The sequence below is a fragment of the Prionailurus bengalensis genome, chromosome D4, assembly GCF_016509475.1.
Source record: "Prionailurus bengalensis isolate Pbe53 chromosome D4, Fcat_Pben_1.1_paternal_pri, whole genome shotgun sequence".
NCBI classification, from domain to species: Eukaryota; Metazoa; Chordata; class Mammalia; order Carnivora; family Felidae; genus Prionailurus; species Prionailurus bengalensis.
The window spans coordinates 84567700-84588742 of NC_057359.1; the positions used below are offsets into that span (position 1 = coordinate 84567700).

Sequence of the window (21043 nt, forward strand, 5' to 3'; positions counted from 1 at the left end):
TGAAAATCACTGATTTAAAAACACTTGTTTTAAAAAGGACTTTCAGTTCAAAAGAATGCTATGGTCATATGTTAATATTTATGTGGTAAAAATCATGTGCTAATGAGAACAACTCTTCCAGTCATCTATAAATAAATGAAATGCAAGTGGAAACTATTGAAATATCCCTATACGTATCTTTGAGAGTGAAAAGAAAAAAGTTCTAATGACGCTCTGTGATGGTAAGACTTTGAAAAGATGCGTTTATGAATTCTATTGGTAGCACTGTAAATTGGAACATCTTTCAGAAAGCTACATGTCAATACAAAGCCAAGTCTAAAGATGTTTCTATTCTGACCAATGATCCTACTCACAGGAAAACTGTCCTAAGGAGGTTATTCAACAGAAATAAAAGGGACAGAGATAAAAACTATTATTATAGAATCACTTATTAAAACCAAAGCAAATAAACAATCTAAACATCCCCTGAAAGGCCTCTGATGCAGCCTGTACCTTTCTCTATTGTATTGCTCAGCACATTTTAATGATCTGACGACTTGTCCCCCCCCCCCCACTAGGTAGCGTGTGCTCCATGAGCAAAGGGGTTGTCTCTGTCTAGATTCTTGGCACATAATAAATGTAGATTGTAGGAACTAAGAGCAGATATCAAATATTTGCAATTTTAAGCAAGAATAACACAATATGTACACTAGAAGTGAAACTGTAATATATATATATTGGAAATGGTGATACCAAAATGAAAACGGTTATATTAGGGTGGAGGAATCACTGGATAACTTTTAAACTGCTTTCAATATTCTTTAACATTGCTGTTTTAGTGCCTCCCAAATAGAAAAGGAGGGAAAATATTTACTGTTACATACATCAAACGTGACTTCATAGCAGGGATGAAATGGTAACTAGAAAAACTTGAGGAATCATCCCCTAGCTACCTGCCCGCCAAGCACTCAGTATTCCTTCTTTGTTCAAGGGTAGAGAGACCCCAACTACTCACATATCATAAGTAGCATAATCCTATTTTCAGTAAAAATTTGAAGCAAAAGCAGTCTGTTTTAAAGAGACAAGGAAAAGTCCTCTAAAGCAATCCCTCCTTTGGCTAGTGAATTTGCTGGTTCCTAACAGCAGGGGGTGCCAGAAGGATCACTATTGTTCCCAGGAGACGGCCAGTCTCAGTCCTGGTCAGAAAACGCTACAGGTTTTCCTCTAACAGGGACCTCTGGGTAAAACTTGCTGTAGAGACTTGAATAAATAAAAATTATATTTTTATTTCCATTGACTTCTAACTGATAGTTACCATGTCCTTGAATTATAAATGTAGTCAACAAACCCCAGTTGTATTGGCAGTACTAGTGACTCTGCCATGAACAGAAAAAACACAGATGTCACAGCACACTACAGTTGTTGCAGATTTCCCAAGTATCATTTACACTCATCACTTAACTTTGAGGCGAGAGACTTCAGCAGTTACTGACAGACCTGCCGCCGTATCTTGGTGTTAAATATTAGTAAAACTATGCATATTACTATATCACAGATTGGTTTAATAATTTCAGAAGTATTTAAATGTAATGGAATTCTCTTGTATTCCTGTGGATTTGATTTTCTGCATTCACAAACACTCTTCTGGAGAGGTGCCTGGGTGGCTCAGTAGGTTGAGCATCCTACTCATGATTTCAGCTCAGGTCATGCACGATCTCATGATTGGAGGGGTCGAGCCCCAAGTTAGGATCTACGAGGATGACAGCACGGAGCCTGCTTGAAGGATTCTCTCTGTCCCTCCATTGCTAGCATGCACACACACTCTCTCTCTCTCAAAAAAGAAAAAAGAAAAAAACAAAACAAACCCTAAAAAATACTTTTCCGGAAGGGGTTTTCACAGGCTTTGCCAGACTGCCAAAGGCACAGGAACGTTAACACCTTATCAGTCTAAAGGAGGACAACTGAAAGGAAAACTCAAATTTGATTTGAACAAAATTGGAGAGAAGAAAATAAGTATTTTAAGTCACGAGACAAAAGTAGCTGCAACGCACATTTTTCATTTAGTGTGTAGTCTGTGAAGAAAAAGAGGGAAACTCAGAATTGCGGCTTCACAGGCTCCAAAGTACCCCACCCAGTATGTCCAGAGGCGTGGTTCACAGACATTACGTTCAGAGATCTGCCTAATGCAATTCCCTACTACAAAGCAGTCTGTGTTTAATCTAGGTACAGAGACATAAAATACATTGCAAATGCTGTCCCCAACATCTCTCTGCAAGTAGTCACTATAAAGGGACGTCCAGATACCTAATATCATCCATACGATGAGCAAAACCAAAAATTCTAAAAGGCAGAGATGAGATACTGAAATTAGCAACAGGGTCAATACTCACATCCGAACAAAGAGCGACTCTTTGGATGTCAGACCAGGAGATGAATACTTTTCAACCAGGGCCAAAGTACTGAAGCCGAACTTATGAATGGGCTCGTTGGAATCCAGTGGGGGGAAGTCTGTGTCAACCTCCCCATCATCCTCAGCGATATGCAGGCAGTAGGCACTGACATTGTCACTGAAAGGAAAACCAAAACAGTGAGTGAATACCAGGGTGAAGGAGGGACAAGGAGATAAGAGGCTATAGTATACAGCAGGCAAACTGGGACACTGCTCTTCTTTTACCCGAAAGCCTGGTGAAGCAGTAAGATTACCCTAAATCCCACTTCATTTGATAAAGAGAAAACATGGGAGTACAGAGGGGGAGAAAAGCAATGTGAAAGGAGGTCCTTTCTACTAATCTATTCTTCCAACAAATAGTTACTGAGCACCTGTTATAGATAAGACACAGAACTTAGTCCCTTAAATCAAAGATGATATTTAGTATCAGTCCTCAAGGAAGCTTATGGTATAGCAGGGGGGGAAAGTACTACGTTAGTTAAATATAAGTATAAATAAAATACACACAGCAAGTGTGATTCCACTGATCCACTGATTCCAAATACCAAAGACACTTAACAGAGTAAAAGCAAATAACCGGGTTTATCCTGATGCAGATAAACGGCTCTCTCCATTGCTTCTAGACTTTTTCCTATTCCTGCAATGTCCAGTCTATACTCCCAGATTCCAGCCTTGCCCATTTTAGAGTCAACACACATTTCCTTCTCTTTCTTGGGCGGAGAAGTAAAAAGTTGATTTGCTGTAAAGGGGTGGGAAACTACCAACATAAAGACAATTTAAAACTTAAAAATCAATTAGAAGCACTTTAAAACACCTTGCTCCAAAGTTAAACTGTGAAACTGCTTATCTGCTAACATTCAGAAACATGATCCTAATAGTTCACAAGGCAGTAGGGTTTTAAATTGTGCAGCTTAAATTTGGAATTTTAATTATATGATTGATGCTTAAATTAATTAATTGCAAAGTGTATGCTAATTGTTTAATTGGTTGCTTGATCTATATAGATCATTTTTTGAATTAAATGAGTTGATTTACAAAGTTTATTGATTGGATGTGACAATGAATTATTTCACTGACTACCTGATTTGCAATTTTCCCAATTAATTCACAAATCTTTAACTGCAACTCTAGTTATTGAGAGAGAGCCTACTTCAGGTGATCTATACTCAGTCTGTCATGACTAAGAGATATTTATTATATAAAACAGGTAATAAGGACAGATTAAAATTAATGGGAACTGTAAATTTGCTAAATGGATGGATAACAAGAAAGTAATCTGGCTATGTTTGTCACTATAAATTTCATGTATTTGCAACGCTGTTAAGAAATTTAAAATTCATCTCTGAATGATGTGGGAAACTTATGGATCTTTGCAAGAGGTTGCTAACCATAAACACTAGACACCTATAGGAGAAGAAAGTCTGTTAGATAAGAAAAATGTCATGGTATAGTAGCTAAGAGCTTTGTGTCCAGAAAGACCTGAGTTTAAAACCTAAGCTCCAGTGCTCATGGACTATGTGATTTCAGAAAATAAGCTTCGCTTCCTTGAGTTTCAGTTTCTATTTCTTCTTCATTTTTTTTTAACTTGAGAGAGAGAGAGAGAGAGAGAGAGAGAGAGAGAGCGCACAAGTGGGGGACAGGGGCAGAGAGAGAGAATCCCAAGCGGGCTCCACACTCAGTGCAAAGCCTGACGCAGGACTTGATCCCATAACCCTGGGATCATGACCTGAGCCGAAATCAAGAGTTGAATGCTCAACCGACTGAGCCACCAAGGCGCCCCTTAGTTTCTGCTTCTATAAAAAGACAAGAACCTAACTCAGAGGTAGTTGTGAAGATTAGATAACATATGTAGAGCCTACCATATAACAGAGGTAAAAAAAATAAATGGTAACTATGGTACGGTATAGTATGGTAACTATATAATAAAGTCAGATGGAAAATAACTTCTACAGTTACATCAGTCCTTAAAGAGAAATTGTGGATGCATATTAGTGCCAACAAAACAACAACGAAACTAAGCGACACGTTCTGGAGTTAACATGTCCACTGTGCTCCAGCCTTGGGGCCACTGAGCCTCCAGGGTTTTATGAACAGGGCAGACACTGATGAAGCAGGCAATGGACAGCACACATTATTTATTGCCATGTAAATCGTCCTGAGAAATGTCTGTGATTCCCCAGCACCACAGAGGTTTCAAGGGCAAATAATAAGCCTATTGATCAAAGCAGAAAGCCAAACATTGGTATCAGAAGAATTCTGTTTTGATTGTCATGGGGTGCCCCCAAATCCCCTTCAAAACGAGCTCAACAAATGTCACAGGCTAAGATCTGAGGGCCAAAAGACTCACTGCTGCGTGTTACTGTTCTCCTCAGTTTCTAAAAACAAAGTGTGAAATCATTTCTTCGTTCAAGAAACTCGCAAAGTACCGACCCTGCACTGTAGCCTGCTCTGCATGCTGGGAACACAGCAAAGAAAAGAAAGAATGATTTCCCCTATATTCTACAAGACTAATGGGAGTCTTTTCTGAGTCATGAGTAAAATTCAGCAGCAAACAGTACTCCAACCCTTTCGACCCCTTCACTGAACATCTGAGGGGAAAATGACTAAAACTCCACATTCTATTCAGGGACACAGTGGTTCCTTTGTGCCTTTGTAAAGGAATCATTAACAAAAGAAGCTACCAAGGTATTTTGACTTCTAAAACCTCTTCAGGATTCCAACTTAGTACTAGAGCAATAGCCATGAGTATCATTAGCAGCACTGAGTGCTCTGTGGCAGACACTGTGCATAGTAGTACAGACAGATACTAAGCTCCCTGAATCTCCCCACCAACTCTCAGAGTCATTTCTTATGATTTCTGTTTTCCAAATCGGAAAAGGGAGGGTCGATGAGGTCAAGTGGTTTGCTCCAGATTAAACAGTGTGTAAGCGACAGACTTGAGATTCAAACCCAGGCGGTGAAGAGCACTTACCCTTGACGCCCACCTATCCCTCTGCCAATTCCATGGTGTGTCTAGACCCGCCAAGGCCCTTGGGAGCCCCTGCTCCTACGCAAATGCCACGCGCTTTGAAAAGAAGGAGGAAAATGAGAAGCTTACAAAAAATGAGAAGCTTAGAAAGATTTATTTCAACTCCTCACTTTTACAGATGGGGAATAGATGGGTAGAAATGGGGAAGAACATGCCCACGACGATCCAGTTAAAAGTGGCAAAGCTGGTTCTGAAGAACTCAGGTCTCCTCACTGCCATTCTATTACTCTTTGATCAAATCAGAAACAGGTGGCATTTTGAAATAGGGAGAGAAAATGGGGGAAGCTGTGTTCTATGACTCAAGAATCCCCCAAATACAGACATCTGGAACTGATAAAACAATGAAAACAGGGATGCCTCCTCCTTATGACCTAGTATGGTAGAATAAAGAGTGGTTTTGCAGTCAGATCTGCTTTGAATGCTAACTCAACCACTAACCAGCCATGTGACCAAATCTCTCTGAGCTGCTCCATTTTCTTATCTGTAAAAAGCTTTCCCTGACTTCTCTAGGAGAATCATTTGATCTCTAGGAGAATCCAAGCGATTCTTCTCCGTGGTCTTTCAGAACGTGATTAATATTTCTGCATATAGTTATCACATCTTTTTCTTATTTACCGTTCTGTGTTCTCCTAAGAAGCAGGGATCATTCTATTGTCTCTGCATCCTCACTGAGGAGGAAGATGGCTGGCACTTAACAAATATTTGTTGAATGAATGAATATATGAATGTATAGACTGAATCGCTCTACCCATGAAAAAAACATAAAGGGTATTATTAATGATGTGTGTGCTAATGAGGAAAAGTAATAAGCTTTTCTTTCTCTTTTTCTTGCTTGTCACATTGATATCTGTTAACCAAATGGGGCTTTCTAGGCAATGCACACGTGCCAGAGATTGCAAACCAAGACAAAAGGAGAAGTCCCAGGAAGAGGTGAGAATCAAAGAGGCATTTTTACGGTTCATCAAGATACGAGTGCTGGCACCTCACTTTTTTTATGGAGAAAAAACACTGAGAAATTATTACGACCATGTAAAAATGTTTAATTATATGCATATAAAAAGACTAGAAGGAAAGGTACCAAAAAGTTTACAAAGGTTATGTTTACAATTGAGCAATGAGCACTTTTTTCCTGTACCTTCCAGATGTCCCAGATGTCCCTTCCAGATGACTAAGTATAACTTTCATTTTCTTTTCTTTATAAAAGACTTATTTTTTGATAAGGGTAATGCATGATTAGAAACATGGAACAATTTAGAAATACAGAACAGTACAAAGGTTGGGAAATCTCTCACCCCACTGTAGAATTACCTGTTCTAGAGACTCAGCATCTCCTGCCTCACCCACACCCCCTGATTCCTAAGTGGTCATTTTCTCTATCGAGTCCTGGAATTTATGGAGAAAATAACCATACATACCTGCTGCATAAGGACCTCATAAGGATTATATGAGTTAATTAACTGTACAGTAGCTGGCATGAAGAAAGATTCTCATTTTGTCAAAATTTCTTCTACCACTCTTAAGCTTTTGATCACACAGAAGCAGAATTAACTAACAGAAGCATGGGGGACAGCATGAGATAGAGAACACTAGAAGTCCTATTTGTGAGTCACTATCAGGGATTGAGTAATGATAAAAGACTAATAACCACCAGTTTGTTCTCTGTATTTAAGAGTCTTTTTTTTTGTCTCTTTTATCTTTTTCATTTGCTTTCTTAAATCCCACATATGAATGAGATCATATGGTATTTGTCTTTCTCTGACTTATTTCACTTAGTTATACCCTCTAGATCCATCCATGTTGTTGCAAGTGGCAAGATTTCATTCTTTTTTTTTTTTTGGCTGAGTATTTTTCCACTTATATATATGTATACATGTGTCTATATCACATATATATCACATTACATCTTCTTTATCCACTCATCTATTGAAGAAAACGTGGGTTGTTTTGTATCTTGGTTATGGTAAATAATGTTGCAATAAAAACACAGGTGTCTTAAAAAGACATAGGTGTCTAAAAAAAGAGGCTGGGTTAACATGGAAAAAGCAGGCCCTTCCAGGGACAATGATATTGGTGAGAAGACTGGAAGTTAGAACGGTGAATGGATGCAAAATGAAGCCTGTTGCCAAAAAGAGATCCTTCTGGAGGATGGACAGATCTCTCTCTCTCTCTCTCTCTCTCTCGCTCTCGCTCTCGCTCTCACATACATACACACACATACTCTGTCATTAAATGTACTCATTAACGCTTTGGAGATTTTATATTTATACAAATAAATGTATGTATAAATAAACATATATCTAAATCTCCAAAGCGTTAATGAGTACAATTAATTGAATTTCACTTATTCATGTTTCCACAAATAAGGCTAACAAAATTTTGCATTAGAAAAATTTATTTCAGGGGCGCCTGGGTGGCTTGGTCGGTTAAGCATCCGACTTCGGCTCAGGTCATGATCTCACGGTCTGTGAGTTCAAGCCCCGCGTCGGGCTCTGTGTTGACAGCTCAGAGCCCGGAGCCTGTTTCAGACTGTGTGTCTCCCTCTCTCTCTGCTCCTCCCCTGTTCATGCTCTGTCTCTCTCTGTCTCAAAAATAAATAAACGTTAAAAAAATTAAAAAAAAAAAAAAAAGAAAAATTTATTTCATTTAATTGTTGATCAATATTCATTTCACATTCAAAGGCCAGTTTGGCTTTTATGAAGAGACAAAAGCCTGTAGTCCATATATAGATGGTATTTAATTCATATATGAATATTCAGGAGTATTCCAGGAAGCATCCTAGATTTCTCCCAAATGTGATCTGACATGTTCAATTTGCTCATAAAAATTCACTTTTATCTTCAAAACATGCAAAATGTACTTAAGCATGATGGTCGGACAGATGAAATTTTTGGGGAGGTTTTTTGGATGAAAAATAAAAAGAGCACATGATTCTGCAATGTCCAGAACTCTTATTACTTGGGTCTTGCTATTTATTTTGATGACAAAATCATTATAAACAGTGCATCAGACATTATCAAGAGAAAAAAGGCCCTGAGGATTGCAGCTCAGAAGTTCATCTCTTTGAAGTCAGAGAAAAGACTTTTAAGACTGTCAAGATTTCCTCTTCTCCAAAATAAACTCCATAAATGTAAAGTGAAAATTGATAAATAACATTTTAAGGTTTGTCAAGCCACAACCACATCACACAAGAATAGTTAAGTCTAAATTTTCTGGCAAAGAAGTTCTAAGGAGAAAATGCCCACTAATTTCCAAATGAAAGCAAGACCTTCATAGTGTTTCATCTGAGCTCCTTTTTTAGACAGTTCCTATTGCTATGTCTTCAAGTTCATTGATTTTTTCCTTTTGCGGTGTCTAATCTGCTCTTAAACTCACGCGGTATAGTTTCCATTTCAGATACTATACTTTTCATCTCTAGAAGTTCCATCTAGGTTTTCTTAAATATCTTCTACTTCTTTCCTCATCATGTTCATGTTTCCCTGTATTATCTTGAACATATGGAACATGTTTATAATAGCTATTTTAACATCCTTGTTTGCTAATTCTATCATTCTGGCATTTCTGGGAAGTCCTCTTTTCATATTGTTCTGAACCGGACATTTTTAAAACAAATTCACTTGGCAAAATTCTAAGTTTCAGAAACTCGTTCATTCTATTACAAACTGACCTTGAAAAGGTCCAGTAGGATCTTTCCGAAACACAATATGATACTGTCACTTCCCTGTTTAAAACCTTTTGCAACCTTTCAAATAAAAACAAAAGAGACCATTAATAGTACCTGGGTTCCATAAAGCCTTCCAGTATATTTTGCCCTGCTTTCAACTCAATCTCCTGACATTTCAGAACACACACCTTAGGCTCCATTCACACCACGTGCTTGCAGTATCCTAATCAGGTCCTAGCATATATACATGCTAGCTCCTGTTACTATTCATGCCGGCCTCTCAGCCCAGAGGCTCTCTATTCCTAGTCTATCCAGTCATCTTTTGAGATTTAGCTCAAGTATCCATTCTACTGGGAAGACTTCCCTAACATCCCTCTCACCCCTACTCAACCCAAGCCTCCAACTTCCAGCAGAATTAGAAGAGCCCTTTTCTATGTCCTCACAGCATTCTATTATGTCTACTATTATAGCAAGTCTCAATGACAATGGAGCTAAAATTGTGTAATTTGGTGTCTGTCTCATACATTAGCCTAAATCTTGAGGCCATAAGCTTTATTTTATGACTGATTATATCCCCAGTGCCTAGTATAGTACCTGGGATGGTGCAGACAACATCTAAATGTTTGCTGAGTGAATGACTGCAAGAATAAAAAGATGGATGGATGGACGGATGGATGGATGGATGGGAGGGAGGGAGGAAAATCTCAAATGCCTATGTCTCCAGATGCTATGAGGAAAAGAAATTCATTGCTTTGTATAACATAGTCGTTAAGAGCAAGAGAAATGGAGTCAAACCTGGGTTCAAATCCTGACTCTGCCACTTACTAAATACATGATCTTGGGCATTACCTTAAATTCCTGATTCTCAGCTTCTCTATTGTTATCTAAGAGTTACAGAGGTATTATAAGGAAGAAGATAATATATGTAAAATGCTTAGCCTGGGTCATGACACAAAGCAGGCATTCTAATGTGTTCATATCTACCCATTCATTACCTAGTAAGTGTGAGGACTCTGGCTCTTGGGAAATGTTGACAATGAGCAATATTTCTGTGCAGCTCAATGAAGACAGTGTTTGTAAACAGTATTCCCAAACCTTCATCTATCACTTAAATATCTGACCAGGTTGAGACAATCTGACTCGGTGTTTTTTGATGAATGAAGGTTTGTATACCGTCAGAAGCTTGTCTAAGCAGACACGTGGAGAAGGGCTTCTTCCCTGGCAATGGCATGGGTGGTAAGTTTAGTCTACATCTCTGAATCTGAATGTTCCTATGTTCTCTCATCCATTCCACAAATCACTTATTGAGTACTTGCTATTTGCTAAGCATTGTATTAGGGACTAAGGAAAACAAAACAATAAAACAGACAATGTCCAGCCTCCAAACTTATAACTATCCTACTGCTTACAAGACTTCTTCGTCACATGGACAACTCTCAAGTCCTCTCAGCCTTCATTTCATCCTAAACCAAACTCTTCCTTCACCTCTATTTCTTCTCTAGGACACCCTATTTCAGCACCACCATCTACCTAGTTTTTCAATGTCCAGTCTTAGGCCCTTCTCTTTCTTCACTTACGCATGCTGGAGACTCCAGTTAATCTCTCTATGCATAGGACTCCTACATTCACATTCCTAGCTCATAGTTCTCTCTCTCTTCTAAACTTCAAACATGCAAGTATAAACAACTATTTGAAAACTTCTCTCAGGTATAGCAAAGTCATCTTGAAAAGAAGACAAAACTCGTGCTGCTCCTCCCACTCCCCGACACACATTAAAAAACCGAATTAACACCCAGTCTTCCAAAGCCCCCTAATTCAGTGAGCAGCACAATACATCAAGTTGTGCAAGTCAGAAATCTAGGGAGTCACCTTTGGTACCTCTCCTCTCTCATACTTCTCATATCTAATTCATCCCTAAGTCCTATGAATTTCACCTCTTAAATATTCCCAGAATCTGTCCTCTTCCCTCAATCTCCACTGTGGACCCTGCCCATCTTTCAATCTCATCCATCCTATTTTCTCTTCCCTATTTTGTGTTCCAGCCATGCTGGCCTTTGTTAGTCCCCTGCCACAGTGTCACTGCTTCCTCCTGCCACAGTGTCATTGCCATGCAGTTCCATCTGCCAGGAACCTCCCCCTGCCAAATACCTCTGGTATCACTTTCTCAGGGAATTTCTCCCTGACTCCCAAGGCCAGGCTCTCATAAATGGCATTCCTTTCCTTCAGATTACTCAACTCAGTTTTTATGCAAACATTATTTGGCTTAATTATTTGATATAATTATTTGACTTATTTGCCCATTTCTCTCACTATATTGTTGAATTCATGAAAGAGAGACCATGTCTGGCTCTACTCACCATTGTATATACCCAGCAAAATGCATGGTATATAACAAACACTCAATAAATATTTATTGAATGTATTAATGAATACAAATGTGAGTGAAACGAGCCAGTTCCAAAGTGCTCTTACAATTGATAATTTCTTCTTCCCCATCAAACTGCACACTTTTTGAGTGCAGCGATCACATTTCTCTTGTTCTTCATTTTATCCTCAATACCTAAGGCCTGAAACTCCATCATAAATATTTGCTGAATGAAGGAATAACAAAGAACTGAAGGCTTCAAGATTAAGCTGGATATCAAGAGGAGAAGAGTGAGAAAGGCATTTCTGATTGAAGAAACAGCAAAAGCAGACAGGGTATCAGTGTCAAGAAGCTGCCAGTTAAAGAATGTGATCTGTAGGATGCATGGGATCACAGCTGAGGGTCAGAATGGGAAGGGCCTCTCTTAGGCGGTATTATCTAGGTATGTGCTTCTCAATGATGACTCTAAGGAATATAAATTAGAAGCAGCAACCTACAAAGGGGAGGAGAGCAGACAGAAGTGGCCATGTAGATGCAAAAATGGGGAAATATAAAGAATTCAAATTGCAAAGTTGTCAGAAAACATAATGGAAGGTCAAATATTCTTATATGCTTACATAAGCCCACAAGGGCACCACTGTATCATAGCATAGTGCATTCTCTGAATCATTCAGAAAGAGCTAAGTTATACTACTGTTGCTGAACTACTACGAGTATTGGTTGTAGCAGCAGCTGGCTATAGTTACAGTATTTGACAGCAACAGAAATAAACATTTCCTGAGCACTTGCCATGTATTTTCTCATTTTATTTTCCTAACTACCCTGTGAAGAAGCTTCTATCCTCATTTTACACACAAGATAACTAGAGTACATAGGACTGAAGTAATCAATCCATCCAAGACCATGCTGATGATAAGTGTTAATGCCAGAATTCAAACACAGACTACAGCTTTGGATCCCACTATGTTATACTCCAATTAAGAAGACGGGGAAAGGGGCGCCTGGGTGGCTCAGTCGGTTAAGCGTCCGACTTCGGCTCAGGTCATGATCTCGCGGTTCGTGAGTTCAAGCCCCGCGTCAGGCTCTGTGCTGACAGCTCGGAGCCTGGAGCCTGTTTCAGATTCTGTGTCTCCCTCCCTCTCTCTGACCCTCCCCCATTCATGCTCTGTCTCCCTCTGTCTCAAAAATAAATAAATGTTTAAAAAAAAAAAAGAAGATGGGGAAATATTAACACATTTTAGAGAATCTCTATGAAAAATTATTAAAATAAAGTGTGACAATGAATGAAATAAACTTCAGTGATTGATCTACAAAACCCCAGTTTCCCAAGGGCTCTGAGAAGCTTAGGGTATGTCAGAATGAAGCAAACCCAGTGAACTCTGCGTCTTGGTATACTCTACAGCTGCACTCTCCAACATGTAGCTAGCGAGCACTTGAACTCTGGCTAGTCTGAATTGACTGTATATAGCAAAGAAACACTGAATTTTTAAAACTTATGACCAAAAAGAACATTAAAAATCTCCTTAATTTTGTCAATAACATGTTGAAATAATAATATTTTAGATACAATGGGTTAAAGAAAATATAACCCATGAAAATTATAAAAATTACTTCAATTATAATAATTATTAGGGAAATAAATTTCACCCATCTTTTGGAAACTTTTTAAAATGTGGTTATTAGAAAATTTCAAATTGTAAACATGGCTCACATTTGCAGCTTGCTTTATGCATTTTTTCCAGCTTTGAGATATAACTGAAATATAACATCGCGAAAGTTTATTCCTGGTAATCAATTTGTAAAATACGTGTATTTGATACACTTATGTATTATAAAACAATTACCACCAAGTAGGGTTAGTTAGCTAACACCTCCAACACATCACATAGTTACCATTTCTTTTTTGTGATAAGAATACTAATGGTCTACTCTCTTAGCAATTTTCAAGTATATAAAATAGTATTATTAACTATAATTGCAATGCTGTACATTAGATCTCCAAAGCTTATTCATTTTCTAACTGGAAGTTTGTAGTTTTTGACCAGTATTTCCCACCCTTCCCCCATCCCCCAGTCTGTGGTAACCACCATTCTAATCTCTGTTTCTGTGAGTTCAGTTTTAGAGTCCATATATATGTGACATCATGCGGTATTTGTCTTTCTCTGATTTATCTCTTTCAGCATAACGCTCTCAAGGTCAATCCATGCTGTTGCAGACGGCAGGATTTCTTTATCTTATCTTTTCATCCATAGACAGACATTCAGGTTGCTTCCATATCTTAACTATTGTGAACAGTGTTGCAATGAACAAGGGAGTGTAGATATCTCTTCAAGATCCTGTTTTCATTTCCTTTGGATATATACCCAGAAGGGGAATTACTAGAGCACATGGCAGTTCTAGTTTTCATTTTTTGAGGATCCTCCATATTGCTTTCCATTGTGGCTGCACCTCTTCACATTCCTAGCAACAGTGCACAAGGGTTTTCTTTTCTCCACATCCTCGCCAACACTTGTTATATCTTGTCTTTTTGATGATAGCCATTCTAACAGGTGTGAGGTGATTGCATTATATTTCTTTTGGACAGCACTGCTCTATTGCCAGACACTTCCACTCACTGAGCAATGCAATAATCTCAAAAGTATACTACTCCAGCTTCTGGACTATCGCAAAACTCTTCAGGCTTTTAGTAGCTCACCTGTCAGTAGCTGATAAAGAGCAACATTAAACAAGAGACCAGTGAAATATGTTGAATGTTAAAGGGACAGCTGAACAGAAGAAGGCAAAGAACAGCCATTCTTGTGTACAACAGAGTCAGAACATATGACTACGGTCTCTGCACAAAATTGGGGTTAGTCAAAATTACCCTTAAAAAAATCCCTTAAGTTAACTATGAAGTAGAGTAAATGTGGTTCTGTGCAAAGAGCAGTATATACCTCCCACCTCAAGTTCTTGACAGGATAAAATCTCACTGAATTTTATTTCTCTCTCTTTCACGAATGGGTATTACTCAAAAGATACTGTTTCACTCTTGAATCCGATTAAATATAAATTAAAAAGGAATGTTTAAAAAATTTTATATGTCAAAAATAGATCTACATTAATATAGTCAACTGATATTTGACAAAGGAGCAAAGGCTTTGGGAGCAAAGCAGCAAAAGGAATGGAGAAAGGATAATCTTTTCAAGTGGGTATTCATATGCAAAAATGATTAACTCTAGACACAGACCTTACACCTTTAACAAAAATTAACTCAAAATGGATCACAGGCCTAAACGTAAAGCAAAAATCACATAAAACTTCTAGAGGATAACATACAGGAAAATCTAGCTAACCCTGGGTTTGGTGATTACTTTTTAGACACAACACCAAAACACAATCTATGAAAGAAAAAACTGGTAAGTTGGAGTTGATGCTGTTAAGAAAATGAAATGATAAGCCACCGATTGGGGAAAAAAATCCCTACAAAACACATATCTGATAAATAGACAAAGAACTCTAAAAAAAATCAGTAAGAAAACCACCTGATTAAAAAATTGGCCATGGCACAAAAACAGACACTCAGATCAGTGGAACAGAATAGAGAACCCAGAAATGGACCCACAAACGTATGGGCAACTAATCTTTGACAAAGCAGGAAAGAAGATCCAATGGAATAAAGACAGTCTCTTCAGCAAGTGGTGCTGGGAAAACTGGACAGCGACATGCAGAAGAGTGAACCTGGACCACTTTCTTACACCATACACAAAAATAAGCTCAAAATGGATGAAAGACCTCAAGGTAAGACAGGAAGCCATCAAAATCCCCAAGGAGAAAGCGGCAAAAACCTCTTTGATCTTGGCCGCAGCAACTCTTACCCACCACGTCTCCAGAGGCAAGGGAAACAAAAGCAGAAATGAACTCCTGGGACCTCATCAAAATAAAAAGCTTCTTCACAGAGAGGGAAACAACCAGTAAAACTAAAAGGCAACCGACAGAATGGGAGAAGATATTTGCAAACGATATATCAGATAGAGGGTTAGTATCCAAAATCAATAAAGAACTTATCAAACTCAACACCCAAAAAACAAATAATCCATTGAAGAAATGGGCAGAAGACATGAATAGACACTTCTTCAAAGAAGACATCCAGATGGCCAAACAACACATGAAAAAATGTTCAACATCACTCATCATCAGGGAAATACAAATCAAAACCACAATGAAATACCACCTCACACCTGTCAGAATGGCTAACATGAACAACTCAGGCAACAACAGATGTTGGCGAGGATGCAGAGAAAGAGGATCTCTTCGGCACTGCTGGTGGGAATGCAAACTGGTGCAGCCACTCTAGAAAACATTATGGAGGTTCCTCAAAAAATTAAAAATGGAACTACCCTACGACCCAACAATGGCACTACTAGGTATTTATCCAAGGGATACAGGAATGCTGTTTCAAAGGGGCACACGCACCCCAATGTTTATAGCAGCACTATTGACAATGGCCAAAGTATAGAAAGAGACCAAATGTCCATCGATGGATGAATGAATAAAGAAGATGTGGTGTGTGTATGTGTGTGTGTGTGTGTGTGTGTATAAATGCTCCATTATATATATATATATATATGTATATATATATATATATAATACTCCATTATATATATAATGCAGTATTACTCGGCAATCAAAAAGAATGAAATCTCTCCATTTGCAACTACGTGAAACTAGAGGGTATTATTATGTTAAGCGAAATTAGTCAGAGAAAGACATATATCATATGACTTCACTCATATAAGTACTATAAGATACAGAACAGATGAACACAAGGGAAGGGAAGCAAAAATAAAAATAGGGAGGGGGGAAAAACATAAGAGACTCTTAAATATGGAGAACAAACAGGGTTACTAGAGTGGTTGGGGGGAGGGGGGCTAAATGGGTAAGGGGCATTAAGGAATCTGCTCCTGAAATCACTGTTGCACTATATACTAACTTGGATATAAATTAAAAACAAAAACAAAAACAAAAAACTGACCAAACACCTGAACAGAGAGCTCACCAAAGAATACAGATAGGTGTCAAAAAGCATGTGAAAAAATGCTCAAGACCACTTCCTTAGGGAACTGCAAATTAAAACAAAAATGGGATACCACTGGACACCTAGTAAAATAGCTAAAACCCAAAACGTTTACAAAACCAAATGCTGGAAAGGATTTGTAGCAAAAGGAACTCCCATGTGTTGATGATGGAAATGTCAAATGGTATAACCCTTTGGAAGACATTTGGACAGCTTCTTAGAAAGCTATTTAATAAACAAAGGCTTATCATACAATCCAGCAACTGCACTCTTAGGTATTCGTAAAATGAACTGAAAACTTAACGTCTACATGAAAACCTGCCATAAATGTTTATAGCAGATTTACTATAAAGATTGGAAGCAACCAAGCTGTCCTTCAACAGGTGAATGGAAAAACAAACTATGGTACATTCATGCCATGGAATATTATTCAGCAATATAAAGAGATGAACTATCAAGCCACAAAAAGACATGAAGGAACCTTAAATACCTTAAATACATACCTTAAATACATATTGCTAAGGGAAAACAACAGTCCGAAAAGGCTACGTATAGTAGGCTTCCAACCACCTGACATTCTGGAATATGCAAAATGGTAGGCACAATAAAATGATAAGTGGTTGCTAAAGGTGAACAGGGAAGAATGAGAAGGTGGAGCATGGGGGGCATTTTTAGGGCAGTGAAACAATTAGTGATGATGCAATCATCAGAGCCTGGCTGGCTAAGTCAGGAGAGTGGGAGACTCTTGATCTCATGGTTGTGAGTTTGAGCTCCACACTGGGTGTAGAGATTACAAATAAATAAACTAAAAAAATAAATAAATAAATAAATAACTGAACAACACAAAGAGTGAACCCTAATATGTAAACTATTGTCTTTAGTTAATAATAATGTATCAATATTGGTTCATCAATTGTTAACAAATGTACTCCACCAATGCAAGGTGTTAATAACAGGGGAATACAAGTGTCATGAATGAGATGTGTAGCAACTCTGAACTTCCTGTGCAGTTTTTCCATAAACCTAAAACCACTCTAAAAAATAAAGCTTATTTATGGGGCGCTTGGGTGGCTCAGTTGGTTGGGCGTATGACTTCGGCTCAGGTCCTGATCTCACCATTTGTGGGTTCGAGCCCCGCAACAGGCTCTGTGCTGACAGCTGGGAGCCTGGATCCTGCTTCAGATTCTGTCTTCCTCTCTCTCTCTCTGCCCCTCCCCTGCTCATGCTCTGTCTCTCTCTCTCTCAAAAATAAATAAATATAAAACAAAATTAAAACAAAAAAGCCTATTTAAAAAATGTTTTGGGGTGCCTTGGTGGCTCGGTCGGTTAAGTGTACGACTTCAGCTCAGGTCATGACCTCGTGGTCCGCTGGTTTGGGCCCCATGTTGGGCCCTGTGCTGACAGCTCAGACCCTGGAGCCTGCTTTGGATTCTGTGTCTCCCTCTCTCTCTGCCCCTCTCCAACTCGTGCTCTATCTCTATCTCTCTCAAAAATAAACATTTAAAAAGAAATAAATATAAAAAATGTTTTAAAAATCTTATGGGTAACTGACTTCAGACTTTTAAATAAATAAAAACAGAAAACAACAACAAAGAAAGCATTAAAAAAACAAGCTTAAAACAAGTTGACTAACATGAAACTAACACATCAATAGTGAAGATAAAATTTAGTAAGAGAAATGAAGCAACAGAAAGACAAATAAAGAAACTGATTCCATTCACAATTGCACCAAGAATCATAAAATACCTAGGAATGAACCTAACCAAAGATGTAAAAGATCTGTATGATGAAAACTATAGAAAGCTTATGAAGGAAATTGAAGAAGATAGAAAGAAATGGAAAAACATTCTGTGCTCATGGATTGGGAGAATAAATATTGTTAAAATGTCAATACTACCCAAAGCTATCTACACATTCAATGCAATCCCAATCAAAATTGCACCAACATTCTTCTCGAAGCTAGAACAAGCAATCCTAAAATTTGTATGGAACCACAAAAGACCCCTGAATAGCCAAAGTAATATTGAAGAAGACCAAAGCGGGGGGCATCACAATCCCAGACTTTAGCCTCTACTACAAACTTGTAATCATCAAGACAGCATGGTATTGGCACAAAAACAGACACATAGACCAATGGAATAGAATAGAGACTCCAGAATTGGACCCACAAAAGTATGGCCAACTAATCTTTGACAAAGCAGGGAAGAATATCCAATGGAAAAAAGACAGTCTCTTTAACAAATGGTGCTGGGAGAACTGGACAGCAACATGCAGAAGAATGAAACTAGACCACTTTCTTACACCATTCACAAAAATAAACTCAAAATGGATAAAGGACCTGAATGTGAGACAGGAATCCATCAAAACCCTAGAGGAGAAAGCAGGAAAAAACCTCTGTGACCTCAGCCGCAGCAATTTCTTACTTGACACATCTCCAAAGGCAAGGGAATTAAAAGCAAAAATGAACTATTGGGACCTCATGAAGATAAAAAGCTTCTGCACTGCAAAGGAAGCAATCAATAAAACGAAAAGGCAACCGACGGAATGGGAAAAGATATTTGCAAATGACATATCGGACAAAGGGCTAGTATCCAAAACCCAAAAAACAAATAATCCAGTGAAGAAATGGGCAGAAAACATGAATAGACACTTCTCTAAAGAAGACATCCAGATGGCCAACAGGCACACGAAAAGATGCTCAACGTCGCTCCTCATCAGGGAAATACAAATCAAAACCACACTCACGCCAGTCAGAGTAGCTAAAATGAATAAATCAGGAGACTACAGATGCTGGAGAGGATGTGGAGAAACGGGAACCCTCTTGCACTGTCGATGGGAATGCAAACTGGTGCAGCCACCCTGGAAAACAGTGTGGAGATTCCTCAAAAAATTAAAAATAGATCTACCCACGATCCAGCAACAGCACTGCTAGGAATTTACCCAAGGGATACAGGAGTGCTGATGCACAGGGGTACTTGTACCCCAATGTTTTTAGCAGCACTGTCAACAATAGCAAAATTATGGAAAGAGCCTAAATGTCCATCAACTGATGAATGGATAAAGAAATTGTGGTTCGTATGCACAATGGAATACTACGTGGCAATGAGAAAGAATGAAATGTGGCCTTTTGTAGCAACGTGGATAGAACCGGAGAGTGTTATGCTAAGTGAAATAAGTCATACAGAGAAAGACAGATACCATATGTTTTCACTCCTATGTGGATCCTGAGAAACTTAACAGAAGACCATGGGGGAGGGAAGGGAAAAAAAGAAAAAAAAAAAAAGGTTAGAGAGGGAGGGAGACAAACCATAAGAGACTCTAAAAAACTGAGAACAAACTGAGGGTTGATGGGGGGGTGGGAGGGAGGGGAGGGTGGATTATGGGTATTGATGAGGGCACCTGTTGGGATGAGCACTGGGTGTTGTATGGAAACCAATTTGACAATAAATTTTATATTAAAAAAAATGTTTAGTAAGAGAAACTCCCCTATAAAAAAGACGATGATTTAGGGGCGCCTGGCTGGCTCAGTCAGTGACTCTTGAACTTGAGGTTGAGAGTTCAGCTTTGCGCAGTGGTAGTATTGTAGCCAATGAGGTTTATCCGAGGCGCGATTATTGCTAATTGAGAGTTCAAGTCCCACGTTGGGTGTGGACATCACTTAAAAATAAAATCTTAAAAAAAAAAAAAAAAAAAAGATAGTGATTTAGGCAGGTTTAAAAAAGAAAAACCTCACAAAATTATTCAACATATCTAAAACAAAAAGGCAAAGGTAATAGGCCGAACAAAGACAGATTAGAAAAACACGAAGAACAGGAGGTGGAAAAGCTCCTATTACTGAAATAAAGCAAAGAAAAGGGCAGGACACACAATTCATAAAACAAAGAGGGCTGTTTTATATTGAAAAAAGTACAACTCACAATAAAGATATGAAATGCACGAACATTTTTGTGCACTGCAATATGTAAAGTGGAAACTGTTGAAATCATAGGGGAAACTGACAAAAACAAACAAGAAAATGGAAACATTAATTCATTTCTCTTAATCATCCATAGACCAAATAGTCAAAAATATAAGAATGTAATTGTAATTAAATATATCATTTTAATAAGAATATAATGAATTCTATAACCTACAGAGAATGTTTCCAGAACCCACAAAATATTTATGAAAGTTCATTGTATAGTAAGCCCCCATAAATAAATAAACAAATAAATTTCTAAGCAGAAATTTTACAGGCCACGTTTCCTGATGAAAATTCAATAAACATGAATCTACACAACAAAGTATAAAAATTCAACTACCTAGAGACTGAAATGATTTCAGTTCATTTCTTACAAATGTTTTTCCTAAAATCAGGGTATGAAAAAAGCAGGAAATTAGCTAAAATACCACATTCCATCTTGCTCAAGAGTTAACAGGTAGAAGAGTAAAGGAGGCCAAAAATTCTAGCCAAATTCTCCATTCCTTCCCTGGGGCCAAAGCCTACTACTATTGATAGTTTTCAAGGC

The 21043-nt window shown here is 38.2% G+C and overlaps 1 protein-coding gene and 1 non-coding gene across 15 annotated transcripts in view; one reads left to right on the forward strand and one right to left on the reverse strand.

Annotated features, from left to right (window-relative positions):
- MAPKAP1 (MAPK associated protein 1) overlaps window positions 1-21043 on the reverse strand; it is a 246546-nt gene that overhangs the window by 110536 nt on the left and 114967 nt on the right. For all 14 annotated transcript variants that reach the window (XM_043565341.1, XM_043565346.1, XM_043565347.1 and 11 more), the window contains one exon: window positions 2370-2546. In XM_043565341.1, coding sequence (XP_043421276.1) covers window positions 2370-2546 — 177 coding nt within the window. The remainder of the gene's footprint in view (window positions 1-2369; window positions 2547-21043) is intronic.
- Window positions 20096-20240, forward strand: LOC122475540. The gene has a single exon (XR_006295226.1). It is a non-coding gene; the product is annotated as a U4 spliceosomal RNA (small nuclear RNA).